General features: G+C 36.4%; 1 protein-coding gene across 2 annotated transcripts in view; it reads right to left on the bottom strand.

The window, feature by feature from the left end:
* Positions 1-6,914: 6,914 nt before the first annotated feature.
* Positions 6,915-18,620, bottom strand: part of MAB21L3 (mab-21 like 3) — a 33,371-nt gene continuing 21,665 nt past the window's right edge. For both annotated transcript variants that reach the window (XM_031967362.1, XM_031967361.1), the window contains 4 exons: positions 16,744-17,035; positions 9,594-9,775; positions 8,367-8,561; positions 6,915-7,424 (listed from right to left, as the gene is read on the bottom strand). In XM_031967362.1, the coding sequence (XP_031823222.1) occupies positions 7,194-7,424; positions 8,367-8,561; positions 9,594-9,775; positions 16,744-17,035 (900 nt within the window). In that variant the 3' untranslated portion in view covers positions 6,915-7,193. The remainder of the gene's footprint in view (positions 7,425-8,366; positions 8,562-9,593; positions 9,776-16,743; positions 17,036-18,620) is intronic.

The following is an 18,620-nucleotide window of genomic DNA, read 5'->3' as shown; positions in this document are numbered from 1 at the left end:
ATTCTTGCTGGATTGCACATCCAGACTCTAGGGGGAAAAATGGTTATTTCTTCTTTCATCCATCATAATTGCTTTCATTCTCCTTTTCCATACCAACAAACAATTCTTTGTCTATCCTGTCCCTTTCTCTGATCTCAGAAGGTGAAGTGACCGTCTTTTTTGTCACAGTTGAATCCTTAGCAGAAGTTTGTAACTTTTGGATGTCATGGACCCCTTATCCAGTCTGCTGAAGAGGATCCCCTCTTAAAATAATGTTGTTGTTGTTGTTTTCTTTTTAGATAGGCCAAAGTAGTTCTTTTTTATTTAATATTTTATTTTGTCCAGTTACATGTAAAACAATTTTTGATATTTGTTTTTAAAACTTTGAGTTCCAGATTCTCTTCCTTCCTCCCTTCCCTTCTATTGAGAAGGCAGTGTGAAACTATGTAAAACATTTCCATAAAAGTCATGTTGCAAAAGAAAGCATTTGCAATAATGTTTTTTAAGTACAGAAAATAATACATATAACATTATAAGAGCAGTCAATTAGATTGAAATGGAGGTTTTTTAAAAGTTCATGGACCTTAGATTAAGAAGTCCTGGCTCTCTTGAGTCTGTCCTCTCTCACTATCTAAGGTTTTTTCCTTGAGATTATTTATTTTTGAAGAGAAAAATTATTTTATTTTATTTTTTTAAAAATTAATATGCATACATACATATGTAAAATCATACATACATGTAAAACATGCATATTTCTATTTAGCAGTTCTTTCTCTGATTGCAGATGATGTCTTCCTTCATATGTCCTTTGAAGCTAAATTGGGTATTTAAAATAGTCAAAAGGATTTCTCAGATCCAATGCAAAACACAAAATCAGACAGCTGAAGGGGCCTCAGAGGCTCAGAGGATTCCAGATCTGAATTAGTCCAGTAAATTAAACCACTTCATTTTATTGATGAAGAGACTGAAGCTAAGACAGGGAAGGAGTTCCTTTCCCAATTCTTATAGCTAAGAAATAGTCAAGGCAGGATTCGAATTCAGGTTGTCCTATTTTCGAGTCCACTGTGCCCCCTACCTCTTTTAGTCTAGCCTGAACAAGACATTGCCCTTTGCTTGAAGGCAACCAGTGGGGGGGGGGGGGGGGGGGGGGGGGGGGGGGGGGGGGAGGGAAGAGGGAGGGGAGGAAAGAAGGAGGAAGGGGAGGGGACGCGGAGTAGAGGGGGGAAGAGGGTAGATTTTCTACGTTTCAATATCTATTCATCATGCCTTGTTCTGCCCTCTAGTGTTAAATAAAGTTCACCCATCCAAGTGAGACCAACTAGAGGGGCAAAGAATTCAATGACCTGACTCATAAAGCTAAACACTATGCCTTATGTGCACAGGATAATTGTTTTTTCCCTCTATTTTAAAAGTTTTTTATTTTCAAAATATATGCATAGTTTTCAGCATTCACCCTTGCAAAATCTTGTGTTTCAAATTTTTTTTCTCCCTCCCTTCCCTAGATGGCAAGTAATCCAATATATATTAAACATGTGCAGTTCTTCTATACCTATATCCACAACTATCATGCTGCACAAGAAAAATCAGTTCTAAAAGGAAAAAATGAGAAAGAAAACAAAAAGCAAGAAAACAACAAAAAAGTGAAAATACTATGTTGCGATTCACACTCAATTCCTATATTCTCTCCCTGGGTATAGATGGCTCTTTTCATCACAGGTCCATTGGAACTGGCCCAAATAATCTCATTGTTGGAAACAGCCACATCCTTCAGAATTGATCATCATATAATCTTATTGTTGCTGTGGACAATATTCTCTTGGTTCTAGTGACTTCACTTAACATCAGTTCATGTCTCTCTAGGCCTTTCTGAAATTATCCTGCCAATCATTTCTTATAGAACAATAATATTCCATAGCATTCATACACCATAATTTATTCAGCCATTCTCCAGCTGATGGGCATCCATTCAGTTTCCAGTTTCTTGTCCCTCTTCCTTGTGCAACCTCTATAGTCATCTTTCCATTCCTGAGTGGCCCACACAACTTTATTTGGACCTCTTTTATATACTTAGCCCCTAAATTCATAGAACTTGGAGCTGAAAGAGACCTTTGAGATGTAGTCTAATCCCTTCACTTTTCAGATGAAGAAAAGGAAGTGACATGAATAAGGTTTGCACAGGTAAGGAGGGATATCAGATGAGATCCTCTGGCCCCAAACCCAGGGTTTTCCCTATTACATTTCAAGTTCATCTCAAATACAGTGTCAATTGACTGGAGTAAACTTCCTCCTTAATTTGTATCTTGTAAATTCCTCCTTCCTTCCTTTCCTCCTTCCTTCCTTCCTTCCTTCCTTCCTTCCTTCCTTCCTTCCTTCCTTCCTTATTTCCTTCCTTCCTTTTTTCCTTCCTTTCTTCCTTCCTTCCTTTCTTCCTTCCCCCTCTTTCTCTCTTTCTCTTTTTTCCTTCTTTCCTTCCTTCAGGGTAACTCTTCCTTTCCTTCTCTCTTTCTCTTTTTTGCCCCTTCTTTCCTTCCTTCAAGGCAATTGGAGTTAAGTGATTTGCCCACAGTGACAAAGCTATTAACTGTCTGAAGTTAGATTTGAACTCAGGTCCTTTTGACTTCCTACTATATCACAAAGCTGCCTGTAAGAACTTTCTTTACCAATCCAATATGGTACCTCCTATACGACTTCTATTATTCTTAAATCGTGTCCTATCCTTCATGATCTTGAGGTTTTCTTGGTGAAGATACTGGAGTGGTTGCTGTTTCCTTCTTCAGTTCTAGGTAGGAGTTAGGTAAATTGCTCAGAATCACACAGCTAGTAAATATTTGAGATCAAACTATTATTGTTCTGGTCTTTCTACTCTTTCTGAATCCAGGTTCAGTGCTCTAATCACCATGCTATCTGATTGCCCCCTCTATGACTTAGAGCTTTACAAGTTTACCTAATGTATTAAAATTCACCCAAGCGCAGATAGCCAGTATGTAACTTGAACCCAGGGCTTTATGGTTTTAAGACCAGTTTTATATCCATTAAGTCAAGATAAAGTCAAATCCACTTTTTATTTTCTCTATTCAGGTAGCCAAATATGCCATTCTATTGGCACATATTTTCTGCTAATCTACAAGCCACCACCAGCTGTGGAATCTTAGTGTGACTGCCTTATTTCCTTGTTCTATATTTATTTGGGCCCATATCTTTGTAATATAAGCATATGTGTAACCACAACTGTCCAGGGAGAACCCTAATGGTACATTGTGAGGGGCTCTTTTACTTATCTTGGGTTTAAATCCGACTTATTAAAAGCTTCTATGATCTAAACAAGTTATTTCCTTTCTCTGGATTTTGGTTTTCTCATTTATATGATGATTTGTATAATTTATATAACAATTTATAGTAAATTCATTGAATTTATATAATATAATTTAATATGTAATATATTTATAATAATTTCCAAAATGAAATGACCTCTAATGTACTTCTAATCCTATGCTGAAGTCATATAATATTTTAGGGACCAGTATTGTAGAAAAAAAAAGCCTCTTTCCCCTTTCACCTATTTCTCCCGTCCCTCCATGTTAAGACGACCCATTTACTCTTAGGATTTCTTACTCTTTAGTTCTGATATTAATTTTTTTTTTTTACCATATTTTACTAGCACAAAGGAAAAAAAGATTTTTATTGAGAGGTGATTATTGTATGATTGATTAATTCTGGAAGGCCCTTGGCTATGAACCATTCTACAGAAACAGGGCATGGTATTTTGGCCAAATCATAGGGCAATGAATGCCTCCTCTCCCTCTATCTCCCCCCCCCCCCCCCTCCCCAACTGCATAGGTAGGACAATAGAAATAGAAGCTTTGTTTTACTTAAATGACTAGACAGAAGCTGCTGTCCAAAAGAGTGAGTGCTGATTTAATTTGTAGGTACTTTGTTCCCTCCTTATAGTTTTTACTGTCAAGGCTCACTAGAAACACCATTATGGCACTGTGCTAATAGGCACCTATTACTCCTAAAAATGAATTCTCTAGTCTAGCCACTGCTCCCCAGGCCTTCATAGATGCCCAATGCCTATAGGACAAAGTCCAAGCTCTTTAGCTTATTCATAGTTTGGCCCCAACTTAAGCCTTCAGTTTTATCCTGTGTTACTCTCTTAAATGAATCCTCTACTCTAATCAAACTAGTTCACACACTATATTCTGAACACATCTTTCATTTTTCCATTTCCAAATCTTTGCTCATGTTTACCACCTTTTCAGAATGCCCTCTTTCCTCTATGACACAATTCTACCCATCCTTCCCAATTTAGACCAAATTCTTCCAATTCAAAGACTTCCATGATTTCTATCATTGTAAATGATATCACCTTTTTTAATCCCTATTTATTAGAACTCACTATATATTGCCTTTCAGTTATATTTTCATGTGTATAAATTTTATTTCCAAAACTAGATTATAAATTCCTTGCCATCAAGGTCCATTTTATATTTTTTTGTATCCCCTTGAATGTTTACCAATTTATCAGCTACAAAATAGGCCCTCGTTGAATATTTTGTTGATTGTACTTCTAAAGGGAAACACATCCTACAATAGAGAGGCACGGGGGGGGGGGGGGGGGGGGGGGGGGGGGGGGGTAGAGGGAGTCAGGGAATGATAGTGTTTTCCAAATGTTTAAGATTTGTAAATTTTCACATTAGGGTTTTCATGTGGAAAAAGGATTGGGCTTATTGTAATGGGTTAAAGATGAAATAACTAAGGAAATAATGATATGAGTTAATGAGCATATCTATTTATTAAGTAAGGCATGCCAATTACACAGCTTGGCACTGGACTTCAAATATAGGGGAGACATAATTTCAGGTTATACGCCAGGATACAAGATTAGGTTATTTTATGTCTAATTGGAAGAAAGATTAAGAACTTTTCAAGTTGGAAGAGGGAGAGTAAATAGGTATAATTCCCTGAAATCAGAAAAAGAGATCCCAGTTCTCCCAAAAATTTGTATTTTATCAAGGAAACATGGAAACAATAACTGATTGACCAATATGGAGCTAGTTTTCCAAATAAGACATGGGTTGTTTGACATGTATAATTGTGAAAAACAAAACTTATCAACTTAGTCTTTGGATCTATTGAGTTTCTGATCAGCACAACCAGATTCTTGGTTAAGGGTCTCTCAACAACTTCCCAACCACTCAAGAATAGGTTCAAACAATGCACTAAAGTTTTCTCACAATTCCCATAATTGAATAAAGTTTACTCACAAAATAAAAATTGGACTAGACCTATAATTGAATAGAAAGAGAGCCGAGCTAGAAACAGAATTGAGTCTCAAGATGGAGCTAGTGTGGTTCACTGAATTTGCAACTATTCTCATTTAGCTTGCTCTCAGTGGGTAAAACTAAAAACATTAGGTGAATATTTCAAGTAGATTTCCACTTAAGGTAGGGGGAAAGCTTCTTCACAGTTAATGGGGCTAAAAACCGGAATGGATTGCTCAATAGTAATAAATTCCTTTGAATCAAGAGGATGCTGAATGATTCATTGATATTGGAAATGGGATTCATGATCGGGGAAGAGGTTGGATGTCATTGCTTTTGGTTGAAAATTAGGGGGATTCCAAATCAGTCCCAATTGATCTGTAATGAACAGAACCAGCTACACCCAGGGAAAGAACACTGGTAAATGATGGACCACAACATAGCATTTCCACTCTTTGTTATTGTTTGCTTGCATTTTTGTTTTTTCTTAGGTTATTTTTATCTTCTTTCTAAATCTTATCTTTCTCGTACAACAAGAAAACTGTATATATGTATATATATACATACATACACATATTGTATTTAACCTATACTTTAACATATTTAACATGTATGGGACTACCTGCCATCTTGGGAAAGGGGGGTGGAGGGAAGGAGGGGAAAAGTTGAAACAGAAGTTTTTGCGAGGGTCAGTGTTGAAAAATTACCCATGAATATGTTTTGTACATAAAAAAGCTATAATAAAAAAAAAAAAAGAAAATTTGAGGATTCTAGCTCAATCATTGTAGCCTTAGGATGCTTGGTTTCCTATTGATTCTCACGAAATTTAAAATCAGAATTGCATTGTGGCCCTCAGCCAAGTTTTCAGTCAATCAAACATTTACAACTGAGTATATAGGATTGTAGAATCACAAGTCTATAAAGATCTAGATCCGGAAGGGTTTGAGAAGCTATCTACTCCAAGATCTGAAGTTTATCCCAAAGTCCCTGGAAGCTAAATGAGAAAGATTGAATATGTGTTAAATGGCTTTCCCAAAGTTCCATGTGTGATTTGAACCTCAATCTTTCAAATCTAATCAGTGCTCTTTGCTTTGGGAGACCATTTGTGGCTCTCAATTTTGGTGGAACACTGGGTCCTATAGGAGATGATGTCTGTGTGTGCAGTACATGAATCAGAAGTTATATCATCCATGTATCACATCAGAAGGAAGGAGCATGAGTAATAGTAATCGGTGCCCACATCCACCCATGCCATCCATCTTTTATTGACCTACCTTCAGACCATCAATGTAATTCTCTGCCTCTGGAAAAAAGCTAGAGTAAGGCACCCATGTGAAACAGAGTAATTAGTAAAGAGACAGCCACTGAAAATATTGTTAGCTATTAAACCTATTCTTTTAATCAATGATATAGGTAAGCTCTCCATCCTAGATGTGGATGTCAGCTCCTAATAACACTTTGTGTTGATCAAGCACCTTTCACCTGAAAGGGCATTACAGTAGCCTCACAAGACCTTGGTGAAGCAGGCATTAATACTCCCATTTTACAAATGGAAAAAAAAAAATGGTATGTCCCTGGTCAGTGATACGAGTACACCAGATCATGATGATCATTTCCAATCTTAGGAGTTCCAGTCTCCCCTTTCTTCTCAAATACTCAGTAAGGAGTCTGATAAGAGGCAAATAAACATAGAACTATCAATGGTTCACAATCTGTAGCTTGGACAGGGCTCAGCTCCCAAGTGAGGTAGTTTAGAAATGAAATATTTAAACCAAACCACATAGGGTATGGATGGGATATTGATTGAAATGCTCTTGGTTCATGTTTCCTCTGTCCTGTCACAACCATGGCAGGTGTTCAGAGTCCCAACTTCCATAACATGGTGGTCATCAAAGAAGTCAGGCAAGATCAAGGGGGACTGCCTCTGGAAACATTGGAGATGATTTCTGGTGCTCAGTCTTGGAGCCCTGGGTTCTTTAGGTAAAGACCAAGCTTTTGGGCCACATAATCCAAGTCATTTATGCTGGCATACTGAAACATGTTGGTTCCTTTGATGAAAAAGTGTTTCAGGTAGTGCTGGTTCACACACTTGTACAGCTTACGGACCAGGCGCATGAAGCTTTTTTTGAAGACACGCCAATCTTTGCTACGTGGATACTTTTCACAAGTCCAAAACAGTATAGTCTGTAGAAAGGAGAAGAGAGCAAATACACTTATTGTTAAACTAAAGATGTCATAACTGAATGTGAGTTGCAATTTTATGACTTATTCTCAGTAAATGTTTGATTTGGATACCTATTTTATACACCTATATACCCAGGGCTATGTAACAATTTCTCGAATGATATATAGGATTTCTTCTTGTCTTGGGTAGTGGGGAGGGAAGGAGAAAGGCATAAAAATTTGAAACACAAGGTTTTGCAGTAGTGAATGTTGAAAACCATCTTTGCATGTATTTAGAAAAATAAAAGACTATTGAAAAAAACAAAATTTTTTGAGCAAAAAGGGGTCACAAATGGAAAAACTTTATGAAGCTCTGTTCTTAACTCATTCATATACATGCTGGGTAAAACTTGAATCAGATTCTTTCTGGCTCTCCATTATGGCACATTTTCTTCCTCATCATAACCATGTAAATAGTTGAAGAGAGCTAGCACGTTTTCCTTAATTCTTTTCTTTTCTAGGCCCCAAATCTCTACTGCAGTTGTCCTGTGGATGCCATGCCCCTCTTTTTTGAATTCATTACTCTACCATACGTCTTCTATGTAATTCTTACAGTTTCACAGATTTAGAGTCAATCTGAAAAGGCTCTGGAAGACCTTCCAGTTCTACCATCTTTATTTTCTTGATTTAAAAATTTACTCAGAGAAGTGAACCAGCTAGGAAATATCTGAGACATCTTTGAACCTATGGTTTCTTGAGTCCAAGTCTAACATTTTATTTATCATATACCAAACTGTTAACTTAAATGGTGATAGGTCTTCATAGGGACAAATCGGAAGATTCTTCTTCAGGAGAAGGATCATTCATTGAATCTTAGTTAAACAAACCCAACTCATTTGAGGGATAGAAAAGTGCTTCCACATTCCCTCTGACTTCTCCAAAACCCTTGTCTGACACACATACCTGAAGATGGTGGGCTGTGACGACAGGTTTGTTGCCAGGACACCAAACATCCTCTTTCATTTGTCTCAAGACTTGGTAACACATCTTTCGGCAGCCGCCATCTTCGTCTATCCCCTCCATCAGCACATATTCAGCTCGTTCAAAACCCAATTGCCAATGGTAACTGGAGCGAGCCATCAGGTTAAACCCAAATGACTGCGGGGTGAGAGAAATAGGAAAAATACAGTCAACTGACTGAAAAATCCATATCTAGGATAGTAAGGGAGTCTCAGGATAGGAAAGGAAAACTAAAAGGGAATTTCCCAGTTTGTCTAAACAAAGCTTCTTAAACTGTGGGCTCAAACCCTGTAACTGAATGTGGGAGTCACAAAATTATGTATTACCAATAAATGTTTAATTTATATACCTACTTTATATACCTATATACCCAGAGTCGAATAAAAATTTCTTAGGTGAAAAGGAGTTTTTCATGAAAAAACTTTAAGAAATCCTGATCTAAGAGATTTAAGTGTAAGGAATATGAACCTCAGGGCATATTACTGTATATTGAAGGACTAAGAATAGAAATTGTAATTCCAGTGAAAATGGAAACTCTCAAATAAGGAAATTTCCTTTAAGAATGCATATAAGATACATTCTCTACAATTTATAATCTGAGATAGTTGCCTGGGGCACTGAGATTTACTAAGTGATTTTTATGCAACATCATACTTCAGATCTGTGTCAGAGGAAAGACTTGAACTCTTTTTCTGCCTTTGTGATTAGTTTTCTAATCATTATGTCACTGACTCTCCTATATTAAAGGAACTCCCAGAATTGTCCCTTCCTGGCAGGAAAGCTAATGGGAGGGACCCGAGCTTTACAAGTCCCTGAATCATCCAGTCCTGTGGCATTTCATCTTCACATGGCGAAATCCGAACTCAATCTTTCAGGTAATAAGTTGATCTTTAACTATTAAAACTCTAGTGAGTTCTGTAGAGCCCTTCCCACTCTGGCCCTTGATACTTTTCACTTGGGGTAGTTATTTTAACTTTCAGTCCTAAATTCTCTTCCTCCCTGCATTCTTTCTCTACCCTTAAGGAAGTCAAGAACTATGATATCCATTATTCATATGAAGTTATGCAAAACATTTTCCCATATTAGCCATACTGTGGGGAGGAAACAAAAATGAAGTGGGGGGAAAAATGTGTTTTAATTTGCACTCAGGAGTTCATAAATCCCTGATACCTTAACACACTGAACTTTCTCCCGAGAGGGCCAGCGAGAGAAACATCGGGGCCACCGAGCTTTCTCACACCACCGGTTGAGGATCTCCACCACTGGAATCAGCTCTACCTCCACCTGAAATTCTGATGTCTCCACAGCCAATCGTACAATGGGGCCAACACCTTCTATTACTTTGACTTCATCTGTTGGGAAATCCCAGAGCAATTTGTTAAAAAAGAGAAAATCTTGCTTAAGGCCAGATACCAGAGAGAGAAAAAACAAGCACCAATATTCCTGACAATAGTTGTAGCAATTTTTATGTATTAGCAATAGGGAAGGGCATTTAGGGGTGAGACATAAATGACAAGAGAAATTCAGCAGCCAGGTAAATATTGCCTTTAATATTACCCAAAGAGCTTTATTGTGTGCAAGCTTTTAGAGTAGTGATTCTTAATTTGGAGGTCATGAACTTGTTTTGTAATTTTTAAAAATATATTTTGCTAACTGTATTTCAATATAATTGATTCCTGTTGCAATCCTACACCTTCTTTTTTATGCATTTAAAAACTTTATTCTGTGAATAATAGAACAACAAAACAAAACAAAATCAAGGAAGCAAAGAAAAGCTGGCTAGCTTTGAAAACAATATATAGTACTTAATACATAGGTTTTCTTGAAATGGACATTTATTGTTTTATGTTTAAAAAAACTCTTATGTTCTACTTGATATATGGAATTTTTAAACTTTTTTTCATTTTGTACTTAAGTTTATAATTTAAAAAATACTAAAACCCCACATTATTCTGAAAGGGGATTTAGAGATTTCACCAAACCACCAAAGGGTTCCATGACATAAAAAAAAAAGCTTAAGAATCTTTGCTTGGTTGATACTTTGTAGTAATTGAAAGTGTTGCATTTCAAGGAAGTAGAGTCATCTGTAAAATGCGGATAATAGCGTCTCCCTCTAAGGGTTGATTAAATGAAATAACTTATATAAAATATTTTGCAAACATTAAAGCACTAAAAAAAATTTCTAACTAGCTATTAAATAACTTGAGAGCCCAATCACTGCCAGTCTATTAATGCCATACATCCTCATGGCAGTAACAGGGAGATGTTTTCTTGCCTTAGCAAGGTAAATTTCTCCTCCTTTGGAATAGGAAGGTGAAGAATTGATGTGAATGCTTCATCCTTCACTTCCTTCCCAGAGAGCCCATATAGGACATTAGGAGGATGAAATGTCTTTTAGAATGAAGCCAGTTCTCTGAAGCTTTGGCCCTCCTAATTACTGGGATTTAGTTCTATATCCTGGACCATACTAGGATTTTTAAAAATAATTATTACACCATCTATGTAGCATCTCTATCACATTTGTAATCATTGCCTTTTTTCCCCCCTGATTATAGCAATGTAAAATCCACATGACATAGTAAAAGGGAAGGAAGAACGACTACAAAAAATTACTGTCTCATTTTCTAGCTAAGGAAAGAGGCAAAGCAATCATGATTATATTTAGATCTAGAAGTGATTCAAAGGCCATAGAGTTAAATCTCCTAATTTTATATAAGAGCAAAGTAAGATCAGGAGATATGAAGAAGCTTGTCCAAGGTCACATAAATATTAAATATTAAATGATAAAGCAGAGAAATTCAAATCTAGGTAATCTGACTCCAAATCTTTCCAGACGCTCCAATTCTTTATCTGCCATCTTTGCTCAGGCTATTTCCTACATCTGGAATATTCCTTCCTCATTCCTACTTTTTAGAATCTGTAGTATTCTTCAATGCTCAAATCAAGCATCACCTCACACACGAAGCCCTTCTTGCTCATCCCCACATCATAGTGCCTTCCTCCTCCAAGTACAATTGCCTTGTATATTTTTATATACTTCTTTATGTATGTGTTGTCTCTCCTGATAGAATATATAAGGCCCTTTAGGATCATCATATTCTGTTTGATATCCTCAGCAACCAATACAGTGGCTAGCATGTCAAGTCAACTGTGCTATGCTTTGGTGATACAAAGGACAAAACAAAACAAAAAATAACCCTCCCTCCCCCCCTCCCAAAACAAAAAAAAAACCAGAACCAAAACCAAATAAAAAACAAGGAACTTAAGAGTCTAATGGGGATTCAGCATGCTAATAACTATGTACAAACAATAGTTGAGCAATAGTGGAAATAAGTAACAGAGGGAAAGAACTCACATTAAAGGGGGATCAGGAAAGATTTCCTTAAGATGAGGTTTTAACTGAAACTTGAAGGACACACGGGAAGTCAGGAAGTATTAATGAGGAGGTAGAGCATTCCAGGAAGGGAGGATAAAATTCATGAGTCAAGAAATGGAGAGAAACAAGGAAGCCATTGTCAATGGACTGCAGCAAAGGAATGAAAAGACTGGAAAGGTAGGAAAAGGTCAAATCATGAAGGGCTTAAAAAGCCAATGAGGATTTTATACTTGACCAGAGAAGATAATAAGGATTCTTTGGAGTTGCCTGAATGGGAGTAGGGTGTAGTGGAAAGGCAATTTGATTTTTGCTTTAGACAGAGCAAGACTGCTAAGTGGAATTACAGGTGCTTAATAAATATTTGTGGGTTGATGGATTTTCACCATACCATAATAAATGATTCTGATAATTAAGTTGATTCCAAACTCCTAAATCCTACTTTGTTCTCTCCTGCGTTTAAAGATATAATACACTCTGTCTTCTTCACATAAAGATTACCTTTTCTTGAATCAGTGTCTATCACTTCATCTTCCATGGAAAAGTCAAAATGACAAATTTGACAAATATTAACATAATATTCATATAATATGATCACACCTATGTACATTAGAAAGGCAGCCTGACGTGGTAGGTAAAGTAGGTAATTTTCTGAGAAGCTCTGGATGAATCTTATCTTGCTTTGACTATGGAGGTTCACTCTATTTTTGCCACAAATTCTTTACTGCAGAGTAACTTAGGAGCACTCGGTTGGACATAACAGCATCTGGCGATTTAACAAAGACTGGGGGATTGCTATTGATTTTTTAAGGGATGGAGGGTTGGGAGAGTAGTTCTCATTTTGGAATCTTGTAACCTTGATCATCTCTCCCTCAAATTAGAGGTCTGTAATTGACTTTCATTTAATCATTATTTGCTAGCTTTGTTTCATCTCCCTGTCAAGCCCCAAACCAATTCAATTCAAAAGCAAATACTGATTAAATGACTTTTAGATGCCAGCCACTGTTAGATACTGGATATGTAAAGTCAAAAAGCCAGTTCCAGAATTCAAATTTAATTTCTACTGGGGCAGAGAAGTAATTTGAGAAGAGAGCACTAGTGGAACCAGGGAAGGTGTCACCAAAAAAAGAATTAGCCTCTTGTAAAAAATATCAACTGAGAATGAATTTAGAAAGATAAAAGTTTTCAAAGGAAGAAATGAGGGGGGACAGAAAGGATTACAAGTTTAAAATTAGAATAGTTAACAGAGACTTTCTGATTGTATTTATACAACTGGTATTTTGAAAGGTTTATAACTATTTATTTTGCTCATTGGCTTCATTTTACAGAGGAGGAAACTGAGCTCCAGGTTGGCTTGCTCAAAGTCACAGAGTAGTAATTATCAAAGGCAGGATTTGAATCCAGAGTCCTCTGAATGCCAAATCAGTGCTTTCCCCGTTGTACCAGAGAGTTCACTACAGAAGCAAGGAATCACATATAAAATATAGGAGAAATGTGGAAGACAGGATATTAAAATGGGCAAAGACCTAAATGCCCAATTTAGCTGTGATAGAATTGGTGAATGGTAGTAATAGAAAGGATGTCTGGAAAGCTGGGGAGGAGACAGTGGGTCTTAAACAAAATGTTAAAGAGTTTGTACTTAGAAGTAATGGGAAACAAAGTTTCTTGAGCAAGGTATGGACATAAGAGATATATGTCCCGGGAAGATAACTTTGGCATCTTTATGGAGTGGATTAAAAAGGGAAGACGGACCATTGAAGAGACTATTGTAGTAGTCTAGAATAGAGGGAAGGAAAATTAATTATTATGATGGAATATGAGTGGCGAAAGGGCGGCAGACCCAAGAAATGTTATAGAGGTAGAATACACATGACTTGATTGAATAATTGTTAGATATCATAAGGGGGAGAATTAATCAAGGATGACTCCTATATTATAAACTCAAGTGACTAAAATAAGTGTGGTTACATAATAGAAAATCCAGGTCATCTCTTCTCCAGACCAAGCATCCTCAGCTACTTCAACAGTTCCTCATACAGCATGGTTTTGGGTAGCTTTAAGGGACTGGGTAGATAATAAGATGAGTTCTTTTGGACATATTGAGTTTGAGATATTCATCAAACATTTTTCAGTTCAAGACTATAATTAATAGAGAGCACTAGACACAGAAACTTAGGAGTCTGCATTGAGAATTATTAAATTCAGTAAAGATGATAACATTAAGAGAGGGAATAGAGAAAAAGAAGAGAATAGGGCCTAGAATAGAACCCTCAGGAATATCCACATTAAGGAGAAGTTGAGTAGACACCTGACCCACCAAGTACATATATTTTTTTACAAGCTATATCCATAGAATTTTTTCTAAGAAGGGTTCAAAACAATAATAGCTAGTCTCACTTCTCACATTTCAAAATTCTATCACAAGCACATGTCTTAAAATTCCTTTAAAACTTACAAAACACTTTTTTCACAGTAAACCTATAACGTAGGTTTTTCAAGTATTATCAGCCTCAGATTCCAAACAAAGACTTGTTGTAGAGATATGAAATACTTTGTGGATCAAGTAGCTAGCAAGAGTTAGAGTTGGGAATTGAACCAGGAGTTGAGTCCAAATCCTGTGCCCTTTTAAACCAAGGTAAGCTGATTAATTAACTTCCTTCTAAACTCTTTTTTCCATGAATGGTCACTCACAACTCAAGGCTTCTTCACTTGGTAAGTTTCATCTAAATAGTTTTAAGCCAAGTTCTAGTGGGGATTATAGGACTTTTGTTCTTTGTTAAAGAATCATAAACTATCAGGTTGGAAGGAGGACTTGAAGGAAGAATGATAAACCAATATTCATGAAAACCTTCATTTGAATGTCTGATATTTCTGTGGGAGAGAAGCTAAGTGCTTCTGTTGGATAGAGTGAAAGGTTTAAAGTCAGAAGTTGATCTTTCTAAGTTCAAATCTGGCCTCAGATACTTACTAGCTACATATTCCTGTTTGCCTCAATTTTCTCATCTGTAAAATAAGCTAAAGAAGGAAATGGCAAAGTACTCCCAAAACAAAACAAAAGCCTAAACCCCAAACCAAATGGACACAACTAAAAAACAACATTTCTGTGAGAATCTCTGAACATCTGAAGCTCTAGGAGCTTAATTCAGGTCTCTATAATAAAGCAAATAATTTTTGAGGATTGAATAACTAAAAAGTCAAAGTGCTAGAGACTTGCCTCTTCATATAAGGTCAAAGCATTTTAGATATGGAAGGTAATTTGGAGATCCAGCATTTGGATGAATACTTCTGGTGATGGGGGACTTATGCACTATAATGGTATTCTATTACAGTTTTTAACAGCTCTAATTATTAGGAGTTCTTCTTTATAAAAACATAAATCTACATCCTTATAACTTTCTACCCACTGGCCCTAGTTCTGCACTCTGAAGCCCTGAAAAACATGCCTAATCTGTCTTACCCATAGGATGCTTCACATATCTGAAAGCATTTCTCCTTCATTACCCTCAAGTCCAGGGCATCATCCCTTGCTCCATTGTTCCTCATAAGACATGGTTTTGAATCTCCTCAAGCATTCCATCTTGTTATAGCTCTTCTTGAAATGTGGTTCCCCAGTCCAACCTATTCATTCACTCATCTCAGAAAGTTTTGTCTTTTAATAGATTAGTCCTTATCTTTTCATAAGTAAGAAAAGGGACTAAAACTGCAAAAGACAAGAGAAACACCTATGGCCTAAAAGGGATTGTGTAAATAGGAAACATTCCTTTATCAATTTAGGCAGTAAAAAGGATATTCATTATTCTTATCACATAATTAACTAGATATGAATAGCACTTAAGACTAAATTATTGACTGATATCATCTAACAATTTTGATTTATTTTAAAAGCCTTGGCAAGATTTACTATTTTATTATATATATATCACAAACACACACACACATATACACACAAACATACAAATTTATATATATGTATGTATGGATGTATGTATGAGGCTTCTGAGTTTTTGTTATTATCCATGACACGCTAGAATAATGGAAAGGGCACCAGATTTGGAGTCAGGAGAAATTTTTATCCTATTGAAAATTACAACTTATTTGGACCTCAGTTTCCTCATCTATAAAATAAGTTTAAAGCACTAAGTTCATCCATTCATCTGTGGAATCTTTGAAACTCTCACTCTTGAGTTTCAGTGACTAAATGGGGAAAAAAAATTCCATTTAGTCCATTGTATCTACCTGAACTCCATCCATGTTTCATTTTCAAATCTCATCCAGCCATCTTTCCCTAGACTACACTGCCATATGGCTCCACTTGCACATACCCCATGTTCATTCACTTCCCACCTTTTGTTTGGAGCACAGTAATCAATCCATAGAATTCTTCCTTCCAAGAAAGGACTGGTCAACTGATGACCCTTTAGAGCAACTCTCCATATCTCTGTGATCACTAGCTTTAGAGGCAGAGAGGAACTAGATTCAAAGCCGGGTTCTATTACCACTTGTTTGAGCTTGGACTATAATAACTAATATATTTTTGTATAATATTATTTGCAAAGCACTTTATATTTATGTCTTATTTGAGCCTCACAACAATCCTATAAGATTCTTGCTATTATTTTTCCCATTCTATAAGTGAGGAAACTAGAACTGAGAACAGTTAAGTGACTTGCTCAGGATCACCTAGATCATAAGGAGAGATCTAAAGTCAGTTTTCCTGACTCAAAGTGGGGCTCTTTGTCCACTCTGCACCATTACCCCCTCTTGTTCATTAAACTTAATTAACTCATTAACTTACTAAACTTGTTATAAAAAAAACTCTTAGTCTCTATTTCCTCATCAATAAAATGAATACATTACACTAGTGACTTCTAAAGTTATTTGAATCTCCAAAATCTCTAATTCCAAAGTCAAATTTCATGAATTTCTTTTGTATGCTCCTAGACTCACTAGAGAGATTGCAGGTTTTAACTGATTCTTCTACATGTTTCAGGAACACTTCAGCAACCTTAGCTGGAATGATGTCTCCTTCCATAGTTACATCTGTTTCATGCCACTGTCTCAGAGTCTTCAAAAACTGATCTATCTCCAGCCATTGGTACATTTCTTCAGGATCTCGAATTGGAGAGAAGAGCTTAGATCCACTCACAGAATAATACCGCCAATGTCGAGTCTGGCTCTTTTTATACCCAAGCAATCCTTTAATTGGGACTGTGATGACAAACTGGGTGGGTGCCAAAATCTAGGCAAAGTCAGAGAGAAAAAGAGGAAAGACAATTAAGAAACAGGAAACTTAGTGTTTTTGTAATAATAATAATAATAGCTAACATTTATATAGTGCCGTTTGGTTTACAAAGTGCTTTACAAATATCTTCTTAAATTCTTCCAATCATTCTGGGAGAGAAGGAAATACATTATTATTCCCATTTTAAAGATGTAGAAACTGAGTCTGATGGATTTACAAAGTGCTTTGCAAATATTTTATTATATTCTTCCAACTACTCTGGGAGGGAAGGAAATATATTATTATCCCCATTTTACAGATGTAGAACTGAGTCCGATGGATATTCAGTGACTTGCTAAGGGTTACATTGTCAGGAAGCATCCAAGGTGGGAGATCTTCCCTGACTCTAGGACCATCTTTCTGTCCACTATGCCACTTAGCTGCTTAAAAGACTTAATCATGTATATGTGGTATCCCCCTAATAAGCTCCTGGAAGGTAGAAGTGGAAGGTACCACTACCATCTTTGTAAGTCCTGTGCCTAGTACAGTGTCTAGCAAATAACAAGTGCTTAATAAATATTTGTTGAATTTACTTGAACTGAATTCACTGGCCTCAAATGGAAAAGAACTTTTCTAGTAAACAAATAGCAAGAAAGAAGCAAATAATATCATGGTTAATCAATTTAATCAGATTTTTATTTAAATTTAAATCAATTTAAAAGAAATTTGGTTTATTGCCTTCCAATGCAGATTCGGGATTTCTCCTTCTTGTATCACATAGTAGTGTTTGTACCACTCTGATGCACTTAGTGCATTATTTTGAATTATGATAGCTTAAGGATTCCTCTAGACTATAAATGTCCAGAAGGCAGTATTTTATCATTTATCTTTGCATTGTTCTCAGGACCCAGTACAATGCTCTGCTTAATAAATGCTGGTTTGAGTTGGCATGTATTAGGAAGATTGACCTGAACATTTTGAGACAAGAGGGACTAACAATGGAAATGGGCTCTCATCCTTTACTTTTCTCCCAGGGTTTAGATGAGACCTGTCTTGCAACACAGTTTGACAAGAGTCAAAGGGAGAACAATAGTCACAGGATACACATTTTAGTTAAACCTTTTATAAGAAACATAACATTGAGCTTCAATACAATGTAACCTGCTTACTTTAGTATTAATTCATTTCAATGCATACCATTTCCTAAAAGAGGGAATATGGCAGCTGGTCAAATCAGAAATCAGAAAGGCTAGGTTCAAGAACTTATGCACATCTACACATTTGACTATTTGACCAAGGGAATTTTAGTGTCCCAATGAATCTATCTATTTATCCATCTATCCGTCTACCTATCTATCTGTCTGTTTATTCATTCATTCATTCATTTATTCATTCATTTATTTATTTTTGCTGAGGCAATTGGGGTTAAATGACTTGCCCACGGTCATACACCTAGGAAGTGTTAAGTGTCTGAGGCCAGATTTGAACTCAGGTCTTCTTGACTTCAGGGCTAGTTTCTATCCATTGTGCCATCCCAATGAATTTATAAGTCATAAAGTGATAACCTTAAAGAGGTAGTATATAGAGCACTGGACTTAGGAGT

Source organism: Sarcophilus harrisii, chromosome 4 (genome assembly GCF_902635505.1).
Source record: "Sarcophilus harrisii chromosome 4, mSarHar1.11, whole genome shotgun sequence".
NCBI lineage: Eukaryota > Metazoa > Chordata > Mammalia > Dasyuromorphia > Dasyuridae > Sarcophilus > Sarcophilus harrisii.
The sequence above is the reverse complement of the archived record's forward strand: the minus strand, read 5'-3'. Positions and strand labels throughout refer to the sequence as shown.